Source organism: Mytilus californianus, unplaced genomic scaffold (genome assembly GCF_021869535.1).
Source record: "Mytilus californianus isolate M0D057914Y unplaced genomic scaffold, xbMytCali1.0.p SCAF_9, whole genome shotgun sequence".
NCBI classification, from domain to species: Eukaryota; Metazoa; Mollusca; class Bivalvia; order Mytilida; family Mytilidae; genus Mytilus; species Mytilus californianus.
In genome coordinates, this window is record NW_026262745.1 from 1,166,595 (window position 1) to 1,186,925 (window position 20,331).

At 31.9% G+C, this 20,331-nt stretch overlaps 1 protein-coding gene across 5 annotated transcripts in view; it reads left to right on the forward strand.

Moving 5' to 3' along the window:
• Nucleotides 1-20,331, forward strand: part of LOC127716148 (uncharacterized) — a 551,146-nt gene that overhangs the window by 3,710 nt on the left and 527,105 nt on the right. For 3 of the 5 annotated variants that reach the window (XR_007988779.1, XM_052222265.1, XM_052222269.1), the window contains exons 3-6: nucleotides 2,088-2,146; nucleotides 10,090-10,195; nucleotides 13,447-13,529; nucleotides 14,840-14,908. Coding sequence is in view for 4 of the 5 variants with exons in the window: in XM_052222265.1 (XP_052078225.1) it covers nucleotides 2,088-2,146; nucleotides 10,090-10,195; nucleotides 13,447-13,529; nucleotides 14,840-14,908 (317 nt within the window). In the remaining variant the exon portion in view is untranslated. Of the gene's footprint in view, nucleotides 1-858; nucleotides 1,894-2,087; nucleotides 2,147-10,089; nucleotides 10,196-13,446; nucleotides 13,530-14,839; nucleotides 14,909-17,420; nucleotides 17,520-18,782; nucleotides 19,469-20,331 lie in introns of those variants that run through there. The other 2 variants (XM_052222266.1, XM_052222264.1) reach the window with 2 other exon arrangements.

A 20,331-nucleotide genomic window follows, 5' to 3' on the forward strand; every position in this document is an offset into this window, starting at 1 on the left:
ATATCTACTGCTTGGAATGCATTAAACAGTCTAGCATAACGAGTCCGTTTGATAGTCCATCAATTATATCAAAATGTTCAATTCCAAAAGGTCCATGAAGTAAATTAATCGTTTAAGTTACATTGGATGCATACCTCTGAACTTCAATTACCTTTTCACCTAAAGTGAATGTCCATATAGTCTATTTCCAGAAGTTTTGACCACAGATGATTCATCAAACAAATGAAGCGTATATGGTTTTTTTTGTACCTATATTGTCAACGTTTTCATTTAAATATACTTCTACATAGGCATCTAGGGACTCTCTAGCACAAATTTTCAGCTTTTCAAATGACATTTTTAAGTCGTGATTCAAAATTTTTGATATTGTTGATGCACTTGGTTCGTTTTCTCGTGTTGTAATACCACCAACTAACAATCGCTTATGTTTTTTGGAAAGAAAAACAGACAGCTTCCATGATTTATGATATTGTACCGTTTGTACTATTTCGTTGGAACTCCTTATTCTCTCAGGTCCAGAACGTTTTTTTCACAGGCGACAACGTCCCGTCAATTCGGTACTTTTGAACAATCTTCTCTTCAATATTGAGCGAAATTTCACAATGTCGTCATATTTGTGAAAAAGAGGACCTCCCTGTTTTGTAAAGTCATATAACTTTTTCTGTTAACTTGGTATTAGTGGGACGCCTGGTATGTATTTTCTTCCATACATATTTTCCTTGTCTGTCATTTTAATTTCTTTTACCTGATACTGTACAGTAACAGTAAATGTGTGCAGTTCTAATCAAATGTCAACATGTAATAAACCCACTACAATATTTACTCACCTGTTTTATTTACATTGCTTACAACTTTATATCAAATTGGTCCTGAATTTAAAGCAGACTAAATGTTATGGGGTTTTCGCATTGTTGAAGGCCGCATGGTCGCCTATAATTGCTAACATCATCTTCATTTGGAACTCTGGTAAATAGTTTTCTCATTGACAATTGTACCACATCTCCTTATTTTTATATAGGCAACGCAAGATGTTCAGGTGCATTGTTTGTCACATCTTGAATCTGATTTTGTCAATTTTCTAATTTCTTTTCTGTCTGAAACTACAAGTCAAAATATTTGTAATCCAATGATAATAATTACTGAAAAACCCAGTAACTTTTTTTATATAGGTACTACAAGATGTTCAGGTGTATTGTTTGTTATTTTTCTTTTCAACAATCAGGTGTTGATAGAATAATTAAACCAAACAAGGTAATCTTGTGGTACATGAAGCGTTACCAAGTTTATAGTTTTCGTGTAATTATTTGCGGACTTGTTTATCTTTTTCGTCTTTCCTTTTTTTTCTTTTTTTTTTGCCATGGCGTTGTGGTTTTTTCCGACTTATGAGTTTTGAACTGTCTGTTCAGGTATATATATGAAAAAAAGCCAAAACTCGAAAAAACAAAAATCACAATGAAAAAGGTACTGTAAATTTAGCTTTTTTCGCTAATCCGAAAATTGCGACAGAATAGATTTTGCAATAATAAATAAAATCTCGCATGCTTGTTACTGCTCAACGATCGCAAACAATAAGTTCATGCCAAAATTTCTAAATCAACATTATAACCCTTTTGATTTATTTTTCAGTTTATATGATTATATATTAGACAAATTTGACCTCAGAATGTTTTAGGTAAAATGTTATAATATGATATGCATAATTGATTGGTGCCGACAATCACAATATCGGAAACAATATATGTTTCAAGTAGAACATACTTCCGCAGTTTATATGTGATCATTCATATAGCAAAAGTAACGTGCAATGAAAGGACGTAACTGCATAATCATTTTGTTATGGAATTTATTGCTTTCGAAACTGACTACATGCAGCTACTGTCATAAATATATGGGGTAATTTTAATAACATTTGTATTCTTTATTTATAGTGATTAAAAGGTCTTATCCAATAGTGATTTCAATAGTAAAAGCAATAATTTTCAGAATCTATATAGATTTAGAACGATAGATATAATTTTGCCAGTCCAGCTGACCGGTTTAAATTAAGTATCATTTTGAGATTTATTTTCATTTTAATTTTTATGTAGAGAACGGAATGTGCCATTTTGTTGTAACAACTCGGAGCTAAAGGATGGACTTTGCATAGGTAAGCTAGATACTTTTAAGATTTCTATAAGTAGTCCTAGGCCTTTGCTAGAGTATAATTCTTATTGTATTTTGCTTTGTCAATAAAGACGAAACAGCGCTGTAAGTCATATTGACAAAATTTACCTCATGTTTGATAGAGGCATTAAAAATAATTTCCAATAAGAAATTGTAAAAAAGTATTAATAACGAATGTATTGTTTTAACTGACGTCGAGTTATTTCTAAAGTTTTTATTATACTTGCACGACAGCAAATCCTTGTTCAAGTAACGTAGAAGAATGATCACTCCTTAAGTCTGTTGTCCTCTTATGCACAACATGACACTCATCAGTTGCGCCCGCATCAACAACAGCTGAAAGATACAAATCTAATACTAGTATTTGCAGTTATTTATTGATCATGGTATTGCATGTCAACTACATCAATTTGTCATATATAGTAAATATTTTGTTCTCACTGTGATCTTGTAAGAATGATACAATTGTACAATTTTCTACCTTAGTTTCTTGACACTTTCAACATTGAAATTTGTTTCAGAATGAAACCTACATATTGTTGGTCTGTGCCGTATCGTCATTAAACGATCCGTAAAGTATTAAATTTGCTTGTTGGTTGTTTCCAATAGACTTATATATATATCTATATATATATATATTTATATATATATATATACATATACTGAATGTAGTCTATTGAGAATTAGTTATTTTTAAAAATTACAACCAAGGCATAGATAGCCTTAGTCGTATTTCACTTTTGGTGTTTTTGAAATTTTTGAAACTGTCATGACAACTTAAAAGATCATCGTCTCTTAGAGCTTATAATTTTAGGAGACATAACTGTTTTATCCACTTTTCAACATTATCACCTCTGACCCTTTTCGGAGCAGATTTTTGTTTACCTTTGAAGTCTGATCATTGTCTGCAGGTAGAATACTTTCAGTAAGAAATCTATAAATATCTCCAAAATCAGGACATTTATGTTGCAAATTTGCAATCGCAGGAAGGTTTGACAATTCTGGTCTGGCAATAACTGGATCTAATGGAGCAACCATAGTGTAATCATCATAAATGAGTGGATACTCTTATAAGTCCTATGCATGCCATTAACTTCTGTTCCCGTATTCACTTCACATACCTTTTACAGCTCCCACTTCATTTTCATCGTCAGGCTGTTCAGTATATGAACATCAACCGAGAGCATCGGCTACTAGATTGTTACATCCTTTAGGGATTTGACAGTTGTTTTCCATTCGTTTGATGTGTTTGAGCTTTTGATTTCGCAATTTGATTTGGGACTTTCCGTTTTGAATGTTCCTCGGAGTTCAATATTTTTACGATTTTTTCTAAGATAAATCTAAAATTTATAATGTTGCAAATCCATTGGCAATCTTGTCAGTTTATCCGTATCTGTCCCCAGATTCATGAGATATGTCAAAGCTTTGTGATAAGTAAACAAAGTGAATTTCCCTGTAGCAAGACAATTTGTAAATGTTTTCACACATTGAACTACTGAATAACATTCTTTTCAACTCTAAGCTTGTTCTGTTTTGGATAAACTTTCATCTCCAAAAGCAATAACACGTTATTTTCTCTTGACTTAAAACAAAACCTATAGCTGAATTCGAAGCATCACAAGTCAGCATAAAGGGTCTATTCATGTCGGGGTATGCTAGGACAGAAGATGTTAATAAAGCATGTTTTGAATTGTCAAATAAAATTGGGAATGGAAATGGGAAATGTGCCAAAGACACAACAACCCGACTAAAATGTGGAAAACAGCCGAAGTCCACCAATTGGTATTCAGCTAACCCTTAAATAAAAGGGGTAATAGTTCAGTGAAAATGGACGTCACACTAAACTCCAAAACATATAAAGTAACTAAAATTAAAAAAATTTACAAGACTAATCAAGACCAGAGGCTCATGACTTGGGACAGGAGAAAAAAATGCGACGGGCTTTAACATGTTTTGTGAGATCTCAACCCTCCCCTTTACCTCTAGCTAAACGCTTACAGACATGCCTTATTCCATTTGAAATTTAGTGCCCTTTCCTTCTTTAACAACCCATTCACAGGAGTGGAAATATTTGAAAATGAATCAACAAACCGTCGATAATAATTGCACATTCCCAAAAATTAGCGAACCTGTTTTCTCCTGTAGGGACATGGATAAATTAGTAGCAAAAATATCTCTATATGAGCTAAAATGTCTGCATTTATTGTCTCTGCTCAACATTTAAATCAGAACTGCTGAAATCAAACGCTATAAGCTTTTTGACTTGATTAGTTTGATGTAAACTAGCTACAGATGGCTCGTTTTTATACAAATTATGAATGCAATTAAAGTAAATGTCTAATAGAGAAGCTAGCACTTTTGTTGCGGGAATATGTATTTCCTGATTTGTAGGATTCATCAATCTTATGACCGCTCTTTTCTTGTTAATTTTGACCAAACATTTAGCACTCGTAAGATTGTAATCCACTAAATTACTTACTGGTTCTAAAAGAACTATTTCTCCTAAATTTCTTTTAGAAATTTTGACACCAACATGTATTTCACATAATGAATAACTGTGACAGGGTGATATGTTCTATCAAGACCAGTACTAGTAGTCTGTATCATATATACTTTGGGTACATCTAAATTTTCTTTATCTGGCACCTATAAAACACTTCTAGAAAAATCAATATTAATATTATTCTCGTGTAAAACAAAACCCCGACCGACTTTAAAAGAATGATAAATAGATATAAGAAGATGTGGCCAATGAGCAAACTCTCCATCCAGGTCACAATTTTTAAACGAAAAACCATTATAGGTCAAAGTACGGTCTTCAACACGGAGCCTTGGCTCACACCGAACAGTAAGCTATAAAGGGCCCCACAAATGAAAAATAAAGCCCATCTAAAACATAAAAATTATAGTTTGAAAAAGCACATTTAAATGAAATGTGTAGATTAACTTCTTAGCACTTGTGAACTGCGTCCAATTACACCTTTGATTGATGGAATATCTGGTTTAGAAAGTTTGTCAGAAAGGGCTAATTTTCTATAAAATTCAAAACTACAGCAAGTGATTTCTGCATTAGTATCAATCAATGTGTGTGTTTTTCGGCCATTCATATCAATAATCGAAGAATTTTTCTGCAAAGGTTATACCAAATACACCTCTGCAAAGAATTTCTACCTCTGTGCCTATCCTTTGACAGTTGACTATGGATAGGCGCAAATCACTTACGACGAGAAGGATGGTTTTGACCATATTTTTGTACTTCTGCATTTACGACTATAATGCCCTATTTTATGATTTATAACATTGTTTATTTCATGTTGGGCAATTAGAACCACAAAACATACAAAACATACCACAATTTGATAATGATCCATCATCATGTTTCTGTTTCTGTTTCTGTTGATAATGAATCGGTACTGTCGTTGGCATGGGTTGGCTGTATTGTTGTTCGTTCAACACTTGATGATTTTATAGAAAGCAGTGTTACTGGGGTACAAAGGCAGGTTCATGTTGATTCACAGTTCCTTGTTGGTAGTTATGTCTTGGCTTGTAGCGGTTTTTATTTTGTGGAGGCTGATTTGGTCATGTCATGGCTATTGATATACGGAGTCTTTCAATTTCCTTCAAAGGCTCTTGCATTTTAGCTTCTTCTATAGTGTCAACTGTGTTGGCGATAATGGGGGATGGTGGTGATAGCTGCTGCTCTGATTTTTCTGCAATTTCTGCAATTTCTCTTAATTGTTCTAAAGTTTCTGGCTTTGGGGATGTGTTATAGACTGTTTTCCCTATCTCCCATCTAAAACTTTGTGTGGTAAACACTATTTTTATATAATCTGGAATGTTGGGACCTATACTTTTTTCTTGTAAAGTTGCCATAAATTCACCCACTCTTTTATTTTGGCCTTCCTTTAATTGTAGGATATTAACATCAAACAACCCTTGTGATTTTGAAAAATTCACCCTTTAACCCTTGAAATGAATTTTGTACAGTTTCATTAAGTGTGGCGATTTGAATCATTGCTTTGGTATACCATTTCCCATGAGAAAAGGAAATGAAGTACACTGAAGCTGTTCAAACAGTTTTTGTATGAGTGTTCATCGGATAAAATATCCCCACCATGCTGCAAATGATTTGCCTTCATAAGCGTTTAAATTTATCCCTGGCGGCATATTTACACTTACTTCTGTTATGACTTGCACTACGGCAGTGTTGATGCTGTGGATGTTGTTGGTGCAGTTGATGGAATGGATGTTGTTGTTGTGGTCACAGTTAATGTAGTTGCTCTTGATAATGCAGGAGCTGTTGACGCTGAAGCTGTTGATTGAGCTGATTGTTGAACTACTAGTACTGCTTCATTACATTCTGAAGAAGATATCTATTTTTGTGATGCTGGTATTTGCTGGCATTTGTACGCTACTGATTATATCTTCTTCCTTGTTTGGGGACTAGCCTTGGTCCTGTCAGTCCTACCACAAAATATCATACTAACTTTAATTTTCTGCTATGTATGATGACTTTTATGCTCCTTGTATAAAACAGAGAGAAAGTTCTAGTAAATAAAGATGTTTGTTCTTTGAAATCAGTAATCAAAGTGCTTACAAAAATTACACAATAAAATAGCAGTCTCAATTAATACTAAATTTAGAATTTCAAAAATGAACTATATCAGGGGACATAACCCTATGAAAAACTTAACTTTCCAAATACTATTTGTCCAAATCTCTATTTTATCAAGTCAAACAGCTTTACAAAACTTTTTATACAAATTAATGCGTAAAACGCTATGTAAAATTAACTGAATCATTTCGATGAAAATCTTTTAATTCCAAATGTTTTATACAATAAAAATTACTTAAATCTTTGCCATACTATCTCGATATTAAATCGCATAAAATGTAATACCAAATACAATGTATTTCCAAAATAAATGTAAAGTGAATAACTTTGCATAACGCTTAAACCAGTATTTACTGTAATGGAAATTATAAAATTATGATTATATCTATGTTCCTAAGTTAAACATTTTCACTTCTGGCAAGAGTACTGTGTGTGTGTATACTACTATGAAGTTTACTGAATTCAATTTAAACATTTGTTATCTATCATTCAAAATTGACGAAAATGAATTAAGGGGTATTGACACCAACAATAGCAGAACCTCGGAGAAAAAAATCTTTCTGACTGTGTCATAGTAATGACATAAAGAGTTCAAATATTAGGTCTGTTTTAACAACAAAATCCCATTTTCACGAGATTTGGATGTCACATCTCTGTGGTATAAAAGATAAGCAATGTCAGGGTATGGAAAAAGAATGTTAATTGTTAAACATTTTTACGTTATGAATATATATAGCACAACTAGTCGTTAATTCTGGTAAGATTGTGTTGGTTCATTATTTAAAGGCTTATACATTTTATAAGCATTATGCGGCTATCTAGTTCACGAAGGCGAATCGACAGTTATTGGCGACGTAATATTTCACAGGATTCGAACTCATGCTACTGAGATATTGTGCCACCACATTGCGTTGCACTGTGCCCGACGCGCTAGACCACTCGACCACCTAAGCTCTACAAAGTCTCTAGGTGGTCGAGTGGTCTAGCGCGTCAGTCACAATGCAATGCGATTTGGTGCCACGATATCTCAGTAGCATGAGTTCGAATCCCGGCGAGGGAAGAAAAAAAATTTGCAAACGCAAATTTACAGATCTAACATTGTTGGACTGATATTTACATTCCCAACAAACAGCACTGACGGATCTAAGGTGGTACAATTTTTCAAATTTGACAACGGTAGAGTAATTAAAACAGAGGCTGCGTATTTAAACATTCCCAAATAAATAGCAGTTTGATAATGATTAGAAAAGTAATAATCTAAATCTAAACTCAGCCTCTGTTTTAATTACTCTACCGTTGTCAAATTTGAAAAATTATACCAGCTTAGATCCGTCAGTGCTGTTAATTGGGAATGTATTTTCACGCAGTTGTTGTAACATCTTAACTGTCGTCATTTTGGAATTTTAGGGTTGTTCCAGTTCATATGGCAAATCTGTATTTATATTTCAGGTATATCTTTGCGTCGTGTTTTGGAAATTTTTGAATTATACTAGCGTCTCTATATATGATGTTCGGGTAAAACTGTTTTACCTGTTTTACTGTATAGAATTCAAGATTGTTATAGATTTATAATCAGAATAGTTTGATATGATTCATTTTACATCGTGATCATACTGATGAAGGATATCTGTTATCCGAAATATTTATAGTTACATTTGGTCATTTTATTGTTATTTTTTGGTGATGTTGTACCCTTTTAGATTGGTTATATATATATATATATATATAAAGACAGAAAGTAACGATCAGACAGTCCCAAATGTATTCACTTTACTTTATAACAAGCCACTTTGTCCTTTTTTTTTTAGAAACGACTTTAATAGATATAGGAAGATGTGGTATGAGTGCCAATGAGACAACTCTCCATCCAAGTTACAATTTATAAAAGTAAACCATTATAGGTCAATGTACGGCCTTGGACACGGAGCATTGGCTCACACCGAGCAGCAAGCTATAAAGGGCCCCAAAAAATTACAAGTGTAAAACCATTCAAACGGAAAAACAAACGGTCTAATCTATATAAAAACGAGAAACGAGAAACACGTATGAACTACATAAACAGACGACAACAATTGTAATCAGATTCCTGACTTAGGACAGGTGCAAACAGTTTAACATTTTAATGGTACCAAACCTTCTCCCTTTTCTGAAACAATAGGATAACATCACAACATAGAAAAACAGACTATAAAATATCAATTGGAAGGCTTAACTCAATCAAAAAACGTAAATTAACACACAATGAACGAATAAATTTGACTTGCGACACCTGAATGCAAATACACAGTTAATAAAAAAAAATTACAAGGGATAAATAATTAAAGTCAAAAGTAAATAAACAGGTTTAAACAAAGTTAAAGTATGATATCACTATGAAATGTCAAACAATTTTTAGAAAATCATCACTTTTGAAGAAACCTGCGTCATATTATACACAGGTAAATGAAAATAATTTTGTTGTTAAGTATAAACCGATTCACTCTTTCCACATTTTTCGAAGGAACTTTGTACCCTTATACACTACTTGAACCTGGTCAAGTAGGATATAGGTTAAATTAATTCAGTGTGATTTAAAACTCTGTGAGTTTGTTTATCGGGACAATAAATGAAAGATAGTGAACACATTTATCTCAAACACAAACAAACAATCAAACAGAGAGCAAATAAATGACATGTCTACTGAAAAACTTATCCATAAAAAAGTTTACTGAAATTAGTAGAGATAAAAACGCAAGTGATTTATAAATTAAGCTCTGTACAGGGGTTTATAATAGAAAATTGTAATCCTTCAAATATTGTTTTGGCCTTTCCATTGTTAATTTGCTTTTAGTCAATAACGATTTATATTCAGAAGAATATTCTGAATGGATGATAATAAGCTATAAAATGCAGAGCTTGTCGAATACTTGTAAATATATCATCAATACAACTCCGTCTAAATTTCCTCGTTAAATGACATCAACAAATGCAACTTATCACATAATGTTTGCTTAAAACATGCAACACGATGGTTGCCACTAGCGGAACAGGAATTGCTTACCCTTCCCGGGATACAAGATTCCATCCCGTCTTTTTGAAGGGTTCATGTTATTCAATCTTTAAATTTTCTGTAAATTGTTTTCTTTATTTTTATACTCTATATTTATAAAATTGAAATTTTCTGAAATAACATATCTTGCTCTTTTAAAGCAAATTTAAAGATTTGTTGCAGTTTGATAATTATTTTTCTTTTCTCCTTTTACTTTTACTTCAATACTGCTAGATATATTGAACGCAATAGAACTAACATGTCTCATCCCGTTATTTTTTAGAATGTAGTCCAGGATTCATATCAGTGGACGGAGAACCATGCAAGAAGTGTCCTATAGGAAGATACGGTCGGAAATGCATAAAAAGATGTTCGTGTAAACGAAACAGGTACATATATGTAGATGCATTAATATGTAAAACTATGAACAAATCAATTTATGTATTGTTCTAATCGAATACATTCTTATTTATTGTTTAGAAAGTGACAAGTGTTTCTTTTTCCCCAAAAATAACCAGCTTTATGCACATGCCATTAATTGGTTTATATTTTAAAATAAGCTTTTACTGTTACAAGTATATCGTAACCTGTTAGAAACAAAAGTAAAATATCGTACTAGATTAGTTTTTACCTCCCCGGCATGACTTAGATACGAGATAACATTTTATTTAAACCTTTCGATAATGGCGCGAACGTTTTTCTTTTTTACATGCCTTAATACATTTTCGGCAATCAAATATGATAAATTACAGAAAATCTTATGTTATTACTCCGATAGTTTTATTTTCGATCCTGAATTAAATCTACAGTGTAACATTGGTGTAAATATTTCAATTTTCTATGCACCTTGTGAAAGGATATTGTAACATTAATTTATTCTTTGTCTGCATTTAGACCAGTTCTAAAGTGATGGCATTATCGTTTCACAAGGTAATGTTGTTTTGTTTGGTTTATGACGTCTGTATACAAAATTAATAGGATATGTTCTGATTGATATTTTTATCTAGGGGACATGAATTATTATTAGTTGTAATTGCGTTTGAACTAGCTTTAAGAGACTAAATGATCAGCCATTTGTGTCTGAAGTTATCTAAACCTGTTAAAACCCGCCACAGTATGTATACGCCTGTCAAAATCCAAGAAACTGTAACTTAGTGGTTGTCGTTGGTTGATGGCAATCATATCACATCTTGTTATTTCAGTTCAACAGTTCGTTTGTCAAATTTAGATATTTATTTACCAATTATGCCAACTTTGTTCTATCTTTGTTGTACCTATTGGAAAATAGACTTTTAAAGCTCTGTCAGGGAATGTAATTATTTAAAAATTTATCCACCAAATTCAAATTGTAACTTATTGACATATAATTTCGTTATAAACATTAGGAGATGTGGAATGATTGTAACGTTACAGTAACATTAATTATACTTCACATTAAAATGCCAGATTTTGATTGGCTTATACGAGTGATATAATATACTTTGTTATACATCATGTCAAAATGCCAGATTTTAATTGGTTAATACGGAGGAGATAATTAACAAGTTGTTTTCAATTCGTTTGATGTGTTTGAGCTTTTGATTTTGCCATGTGATAAAGGACTTTCCGTGTTGAATTTTCATTGAAGTTCGGTAAGTTTGTTATTTTACCTTTTATTCTATCCCATGGCAAATATGCTATTACCCCTCACGCTTGGTCAATTGTGTGCTTTATTAGATACGGATTTTTGTCATTACGAGATGTCAAAGTTGATAACTTTGAATTTGAATCTTGATAGCAGGCATTGGGTTATGGTAATTTGTAATTGTAATGCATTGTAATATTACATTTTTTTGATGTAATGCAAAGTAATTTGTAATGCACATTTTCTGCATTACAATTACATGTAATGTAATGATTACTTTAGTTAAAAATCAATGTAATGCCTCCATTACTGTACATTACTTTTCATTACAAATTGGTAAAATACATAAAATTGAAGAATATAGTAAAATAAAAATAAAATATTAGCAAAAACAAAAGAAAGTATTGAATAAAATTATTGTCACAGTTAATTAATGTATTAAATCATTATAGATAGTTTGCCCTTAAAAAATCTTCTAAAAATAATAATTAAACAAAACTAAATAGATGAATGGAAAAAATATGGATGAAATTTTCATAATTCTATACACACCTTACATGTATTTCAATGAAAGATTGAATATGTCAATCAACATTTTTTACACCAAACTGTGGTTGTTATTTCACCTAATTAATATCAAAATGTTTTTATTGCAATCAAATGTTCTCAACTTATGTTTGTCCTCACAGAGCCCTTAGGCATTTAACAAGATAATCCTTTAATGGCACATTTATTATATCCCTTTGAAATCCCTTTATGATGTCTTGATGATTAAGTGATCAATGTTAGAAACAAAATTATATGATAATTTATTTTTGTTTTAAGTATTTGAAGTTTGTGTCACTGACACTGTATAAATACTGCATATACCCTGGTAATATTTATCAATTTCTTATAAATTCTGTTTTTTAAATGTTTTTAGTTTTTATACTGAAAAAGTAATGTGTACTGTAATGCATTACACAGGCAAAGTAATTGTAATGTAATGCATTACATGTGAGAAAAAATGTAATTGTAATTGTAATTGTAATTGTAATGAAAGAATCAAAAAGTAATTGTAATGTTATGCATTACATTGCAATGTAATGGCCCCAGGCCTGATTGATAGACAGTAATAATGGAACATTCAGTATAATAAATTAAATAACACATAGTTCAGAATACCCCTAGAAAAGTCATTGTCAACCTTGGCTTCGCCTCGGTTGATAATGTTTTTTCCAGGGTAACAATCTGCTCTATCACTCCTTCAGCTATATAACATCCCGTGTCTCAGGGAGAGAACATTTTTGAATGTCACCCTCTCGTGCAGACCAATCAAAATCGATAATTTAAAAGAAAATTAATTGAACATCAATAATTTTGAAGACAATGCTCAAGTGCTACATTTTATCCCCATAACTTTTTCATAGACTGTCAAAATAAAAGATACACCATGCTTTACTATTGTTGTTTTTCTAATAACTATAACGCCAAAGTTATTTACTTTCAATTTAGAATTTGAAAGACAATAATGGCAGAACATTCAATAAAATAAATTAAATAACAAGTACATTGACTTTGCCTCGGTTGACAATGTTTTCTCGTGTTAAGAGTATGCGCCATCACCCTAGCTGCTATGTGTTACTTATATAGTGACCGTACGATCTTCAACAAAACCAATACCTCTACTGCATAGTAAGTTTTGTGTCATTAGTCCGGGGAGGGGCGTTGACAAAATGAGAAACATCGTGAAAAGTGGTAACCAATGATTTATTCTAAAACAAAAATGGCACACAGTTACCAACGTCAATCACTAATTACACACTTATATATTCCAGAAAGAGTGTGTCGGGGTTAAGCATGCATGTGAGTTCGCAAACTAATACCGGGACAACAACAACACTACATAAGAAAATATTAAACAAATCAGTTGGCTCATCAGGGTTGACTTTACCTTAAAGGAAAAAATATGTGCATTAAATTTTTGGAAATCTTTCATCTTTAAGTATAGTGTATGTACATGTTATGTTGTTAAAGGTGTAATAACGTACATGGATGTGTTGATATCAATCATTCCAGTACAGAAACGAGCAGTGGTGGAAGTACCGAAATATTCAAAGGTGAGTTTGGTGTCATTTAAAGATACTAGTATCACAATTTGAGCAAATAAACTGTCACTATATGATACTTGTTAAAAGTAGTTTTATCATATTGTATAGGGATAGAAATACATGATGTTAGAATATTTATATCTCTTAAAGGCTATACATGAACAATCGCATCTTTGAAAAAAAAGTGATACGTTGACAAGGGGAACAAACATTTTGTCTTAGCGCCTAAATTATTTGATAAAAAATACTATAAAGCAAATACAAATATAAGGTTTTAAATCTTTGCATCTCTTTAATGTACACTTTAAGATGAAAATTTGCGTATTTTGCATTTACATGCTCCATGATGAGTACATATTTTTCATGGTTTTTGTTTGTTTTAGCTAATGTCTCCTTATTACTTCCTGTTTGTAGAAAGCGGTAGTTATTACATTTGAATGATTTTGTCGTTTTGTTTTCGACCTTTGATTTGTTATTGTCCCTTGGATTTTTCTGTTTTTTGTCTTTTTTTTTATAAAGAAAACTACCCTATCGGTAAACGTACAGATACGACGCATATTCTTTTTTCCATTAATTTGTGTCTATGTTACAGAAAAAAAATACTTCCAAGCTCAAATACTGTTCCTGCGAACTTATGTTAATCATGATATGCTTCTAGAAGTCATGTTGCTTCAGGGTTTGGTATTGTATCTTTCATTCATTTTTTTATGATATTTTGAAATAGTATTTTAAAATATCACAATAAGGTCAGTAAGGTATCGGAATTGAGACGGAAAGCGAATTTTCTGTCCATTCTATCCATTCATTCAATCTCAAATTCCAAATTCATCATATACAAAAAATTCGACTTCAATTATCAGCAGAGAATCTGCAGTACTAATGGTTTGTGTGCACACTTTAATTTAATGACACTGCTATTTGAGTTCCTGTTTCATTGGATTCAAGATAAATTAGATCTTCCTCTTGAAACTTACACATCAACATGCCTGGTCCCTAGGATAACTGAGGAGTATCGATAGTCTTCTGTTACTCAAAGATGAAAACTGCAGCAGCATTATTTTATTAGATACTGTTTTTTATTCAAAACACACATAGTGTGCCTAGATGATTCTTCAAACTATCGTGTACGTTTAGTTAATTATTTAATTTAAATTCTAAACTTTTAAAATTATCATATATTCTCGGCATCCCAAACAAACAAATAAAAACAATATATATATATAAACGAAACACAAACACACAAAAACACAATTACAGAGATATAATTTTTTAAAAAAAGCATGAAGCGCAGTTTTTATAGAATGAGTTTTTTTTTGCAGTTACCACCGTGAATTCGATTATAACTAGCACATACAATGGATATTCAGAACAAATCGAAAACAGCACTGGTAAATATAAATAATGCAATTATGAACAGTCGATTCTTAGACATTTTACGACCGAACCGGATTGTTGACTACTGGCTTGTTGATACCGTTTGGGACTAAACGTCCAAAATGTTTCGAACTTATGACTATACAAAGTCATGAAAGATAGCAGTCTGATAATCTAGGTCATCGTGCAAAAATAGTTAGACCAAATCAATTTTAAATGTAAAAGCATTGAAACATCCTTTTTTTAAATTAAAAATCTAAACGATTCATCAATTATAATTATGACAATGGCCGTATATGCCTTAGCGAGGAAATTCCGTGTTACGAATAATTATAAGTAAATTTACATAAAGTGAGGCTATTTTCAATTTCCATATCCTTTTTGAAGTGTTGATTAATTGGAGTGGGTAATTTTTGGAGGTGGATGTCCACTAGCAGAGGTATCGGTCATGTGCTGAGTAAACACAATGGTAAAAAAACCAATTTAAATGTAAGATACTAGGCTTATAGTTTGGTACGCAAGCCGAATGAATAATGTTCGTCAGTATCAATCAAATATTCGAAGTTGAATATTGTATTTTTATATTTTTCAATGATAAACAAAACGTTTAAAACTACATATAACATTTGAATCTTCGTTGCGTTTGTCTTTGTTTGCATTGCGGAAAAAAAAAAAAAAAAAAAAAAAAACGTGGACAAGAAAAGTAGCAAAGTTTGAAAAAAAAACTAATCAAAGCGATTATCATATCATCAAAGGATCTTGCTAAGAGATAAGTTCAACAATTTGACACAAATTCTCATATTTGATTTATAACAATGTAAAACATGTGTCCAAATTAATAAAAGTCTAGAATAAACACTTTACAGGGCAAGGGTTCGATTATAGATAGCTTCGTTGCGTGGGATTATTTAGTCTAGACGCCATCTAATTAACCATCGAGTTGAACTCCCTCCAATGGTCATATAAGCGATATAAACATACATATAGATATAAATAGAAAGCGAACTTGTGCAATTGAAATTTCTTGGTCTGTTTTATTTCATATTATAGGTGAAAAATATACGTTAATCATCGTTTTTACCTGATATTTGAATTAGCTTTCGCCGCGATATAGCCTTTTAGCGCTCATGCGGAATAAAGCAAACACCAATTATTAATCAATCAATAGTTTTTACCTTTATAAGAATGATTTGTGTGAATCAAATCTTTCTTATAATTGTAAAAACAATTAATTGATTGATGTATTGTTGTTTCAATCAAATGATTTACCTTTGTTTTACTTTCAATGTTGTCTATCTTTTCTTTTAAATAACCGAACACGCACAATTCATGCGTTATCCATCTCTAGCTATGGGGTAACATTGAAGTTCACATGAATACGGATTCAATGAGGTCGAATTATTCACTTGCATGTGAATAATTCATCATCAATGTTGCTTAGCTTAATTTGACAAAATTGAACCATACTGGCTGCGTAAAGCGAATTATTATTCTACTTGTTTCACTTTCATTAACTATTGAACTTTAAAAAATCATACTTTAGATTTTTTATATATCTCGTAGCTAGCGCCCCTTTAATGTTTTTTTATTATTATTAGAGTATTTAAAACGTTTACACATCTTAAAATGGAACGAACTTTAAATTTCTTCAAGACTGGGAAGGTGGAATTGTTAAATATCAATTTCGTGTTCCTTTTTTAAGGCTCCGTCCCTCATTTCATACACAGGATGTAAGAGCAGTGTATAGAAATCCAATGACACTCAGCTGCATCAAAACCAATATTTTTTGCTTATTGAAAAACTGAATATTATCATTTAAGACAGCAGGAAAGATTAATTCTGTATAGTTTATAGCACAGACGTAAATAAAGAGGGTGACATGAATGTAAAAATATGACTATATTGCATAAATGAACTTAATTGTTAAAACAACAAAACACCCTATGTTTTAATAAACCTGCAATTAAATGTGGGCAAACCAGGATGACACCCAAAGAAAAATGCCGGCGGTCATATAATCAGCTGATATAAACATAAGTATAGATATAAGTAAATAGCAAATTTGTGCAATTGACTTTTTCTAGGTCTGTCTATTTCATATTGTAAGGTTAAAATTATGTTAATCATCGTTTTTACCTGTATAGGAATGAGCTTTGTGGATCGAAACCGATCAATCAAATGGTTTACTCTTGTTATGCATTCAATGTTGACATTATTTTCCTTAAAATAGCTGAACATGCTAAGATTATGCGTAACTCATCTCCTGCTTAGGGTTTATATTGAATTTCACATGAATACGGATTCAATGAGGTCGAATTATTCAGTTGCAAGTGAATAATCCATTAACGACATTTCTTAGCTTATTTAGACAAACTTGAAACAAACTGGATTATATAAGCGAATTGTTATTTCACATTTGTTTGTATTTATTTATATCTCTTAGCCCAATGCTCCTTTAAATTGTATATCCTCTATTTTATACTGTACCTTTGTTTTATCTTTGCTAATTTTTTTCTAATGATTTAGCCTCGACCTACTCGTTCATCAATACATCAGAACATGAACCGACTGTATCCCAGAACAGAAAAAAGCGGACTCAAGAAACTGTTAAACTAAGTCAACAAGGTGAGTTGTGTTTCAATGTTCTCTGCAAATATTATTCCTCTTATGAGGGGAAAGAAATGAACAACTGCAAAATTGACCTAAGATGAATTTGGGTATTATTTTTAGGTTCTTTTCGGTCACATGGCTCTTCAACTGTTTCAGTTTTTATACATCCGTTTCTTTGAGATGTTTGGCTTTGAGTGTTTCTGATAAAGGTAATTCCAAAGATGCGTTTTGAACGCATGACATTTCAAAAATGTCGTTTTCATTTTTACATGACTGGGTTGATAAAGCTGCTGGTGGATCAGTCTCCGGGGATATCATCAGCTCGGTAGTCAATACTTTGATACTGACATGGTTTATAACAATCCTTTTTTAAATTGTACAATTATGATATTAAAAATTACTGAGAAACTAAGGGTTCAATTCCCTCAGGCAATCTCCTTCCAAGTCTTTATAAGGTCTTTCAGCTCAGTTTCTACCTTTATACACCAGGTCTTTGTTGGTCTCCCTTTTTGTCGTCTACCATCAGATGTCCATCGCAAAGTAATCTTGGAGATATCCTTATTTCCTTTCCTCAATACACGACAAATCAATCGCCATCTCTTTCTTTTAATCTCGTCTCAATACAACATTGATTAGTTTTACGGTACAGGTCGTTGTTAGTTATTTTATTGGGCCAGATGATCTTACAGATTGGTCATAAGGATCTGCGAATGTTTCGGAGTTTATACATCATTCAGTTTTCGGATTTGAGCGTTCATGATAACGGCAAATCTAGAATAGTTTTTCGGACGAATGACATTTATAAGTTTTTTTATTTATTTTGTAAATGTAATATGTAGGCTAAATAATAAAAAATAGAAGAATGAACAGAAAGGGTTTACGACAAAACAATACCTAGTAAAAAAAGGTCTGAATAATAGTTACTGTAGTTAATCATTTTAATATACGATAATACAAACAAAGGCACAACATCTTATGATTTTTTTTCCATTTTTGTTTTTGGCGTTCCGAATGAAGAAAAATACAGAAATACGTCGGATGTTTTGACATTATTAATATACTTTTCTTTAAATTCTTCATTGATTAATTTATAGATATTTAAGAAACTAATGTGAAAACTCCCTAATGCAAAGTTGACCTAAGATTCGTAATCACTAGTGAATGATGAAAAATATCTGCAATTTAATCTCGATTAATTTGAACTTTGACATAAAAAAAACTTTAATTTATCTCAAACAACAAAAATAACTGCATCATAATTATCTTATGTTATTGCAGGACTACTGGAAAGAGAAATTCTTGTTTATTCTTTGTGTGGAGCAGGATTTACAATATGCATTGTAGTTTGTGTCGCTTGTTTTTGCTGCAAAACGCGTAAACGTCGTAAAGCTGTTGACATTAGTGTACGTGAACAAAATAATGAAAATATGAATATAAGTGACCATAATCTGCTAGGGTCATATGATTTCATTGATGAAGATGACATGTTACAATTAGCTTCGATCGTCAAAACCCGTACTGAATCTATAATATCCTCTAATAGCTATTCTTTTACTGTTTCGACTCACAGCGACGGCTATTTAGATCCAGTTCCAAGCATTAAAATCAGCCATTCAGATACATCAAAATCAGACCCGGACATTAAGAATGAAAACAGTGGTGATATTCATCCCTACCAAACTATTGATCATCATCCTGTTGAAATATCACACGAATATACCACATGTGGTGTTGTTCCAGACATAGAACTGGTTGATATTGGTCGTAGTAGGAAAAATGGAAATAGTTCAAATGGAGGGTTTCAAAGACGACAAACAAAAAATAAACACAATCTAAACAATAAGATGAACATACAAAAATATCATCAAAGTGAATCAGACATAACAAAATGTACTAAAAGTCCATGTCCTCCAAAGACATGTAGATCGTCTTATTGAATTAAATGTTTTATTTCGTTTATAAAACTGTTGAATTCATTTCCAAAAATAAGTGTTTGAGATACAACAAACGTTAGTTCGTTTAAAAGGTACCATTGACATGGAGGGCTAATGATATCTTTTTAACGTACTAACGCTTATCCATTGTGTCGAGTACTTAAACTATTATTGTGCTGACTTTTCCTCATTAGAATTCCTTTATAAATAAGTCCATTATTTATGAGCTTTAGCAGCCTCTCATCTCCAATACTATTCAGTTAGATCTGTATAATCACGGTCAGCCCGGTCTTCAACAATAGAAAAGTATCCATGCATTCTGTTGAGGTCTACATCGTTCAACGTCGGGTCGATCAATTAGATTTGTTACTTATATGTACTTCCCCTTTTTTGATTTACCTAAGAGTTCTTTATTTTTGTTAATGTTTTTGGTTTCATAGTAGGAATAGTTGAGAATATATTTTCCACTCAAATTACTTCAAACTCATAAAATAAAAAAAGTTGCAGGTTTGGAATCTGAACGACTGAGGTTATTTCAAGTATCTGTACCTCAAGATGGAAATAATGTCATTTCATTGGTTGATGGGATAGGACATTGAAAGCCGCTGACGAACTACGGGCTTTATATCTAAAACCCTCACTATTTATTATCGGTCATCAGAATATAAAGAATTAAATAAAAGCAGCTTTGATAAAAGAGAGGCCAAAAGATGTCAAAGGACATTCCAACTCATAAGTCGAAAATAAACTGACAACGCCATGACTAAGAAAGAAAAAGACAACAATAGTACACAAAATACAACAAAGAAAACCAAAGATTGAGCAAAATGAACCCACAAAACACTGGGGTGATATCAGGTGCTCAAGGAGGGTAAGCAGATCCTGATCCACAT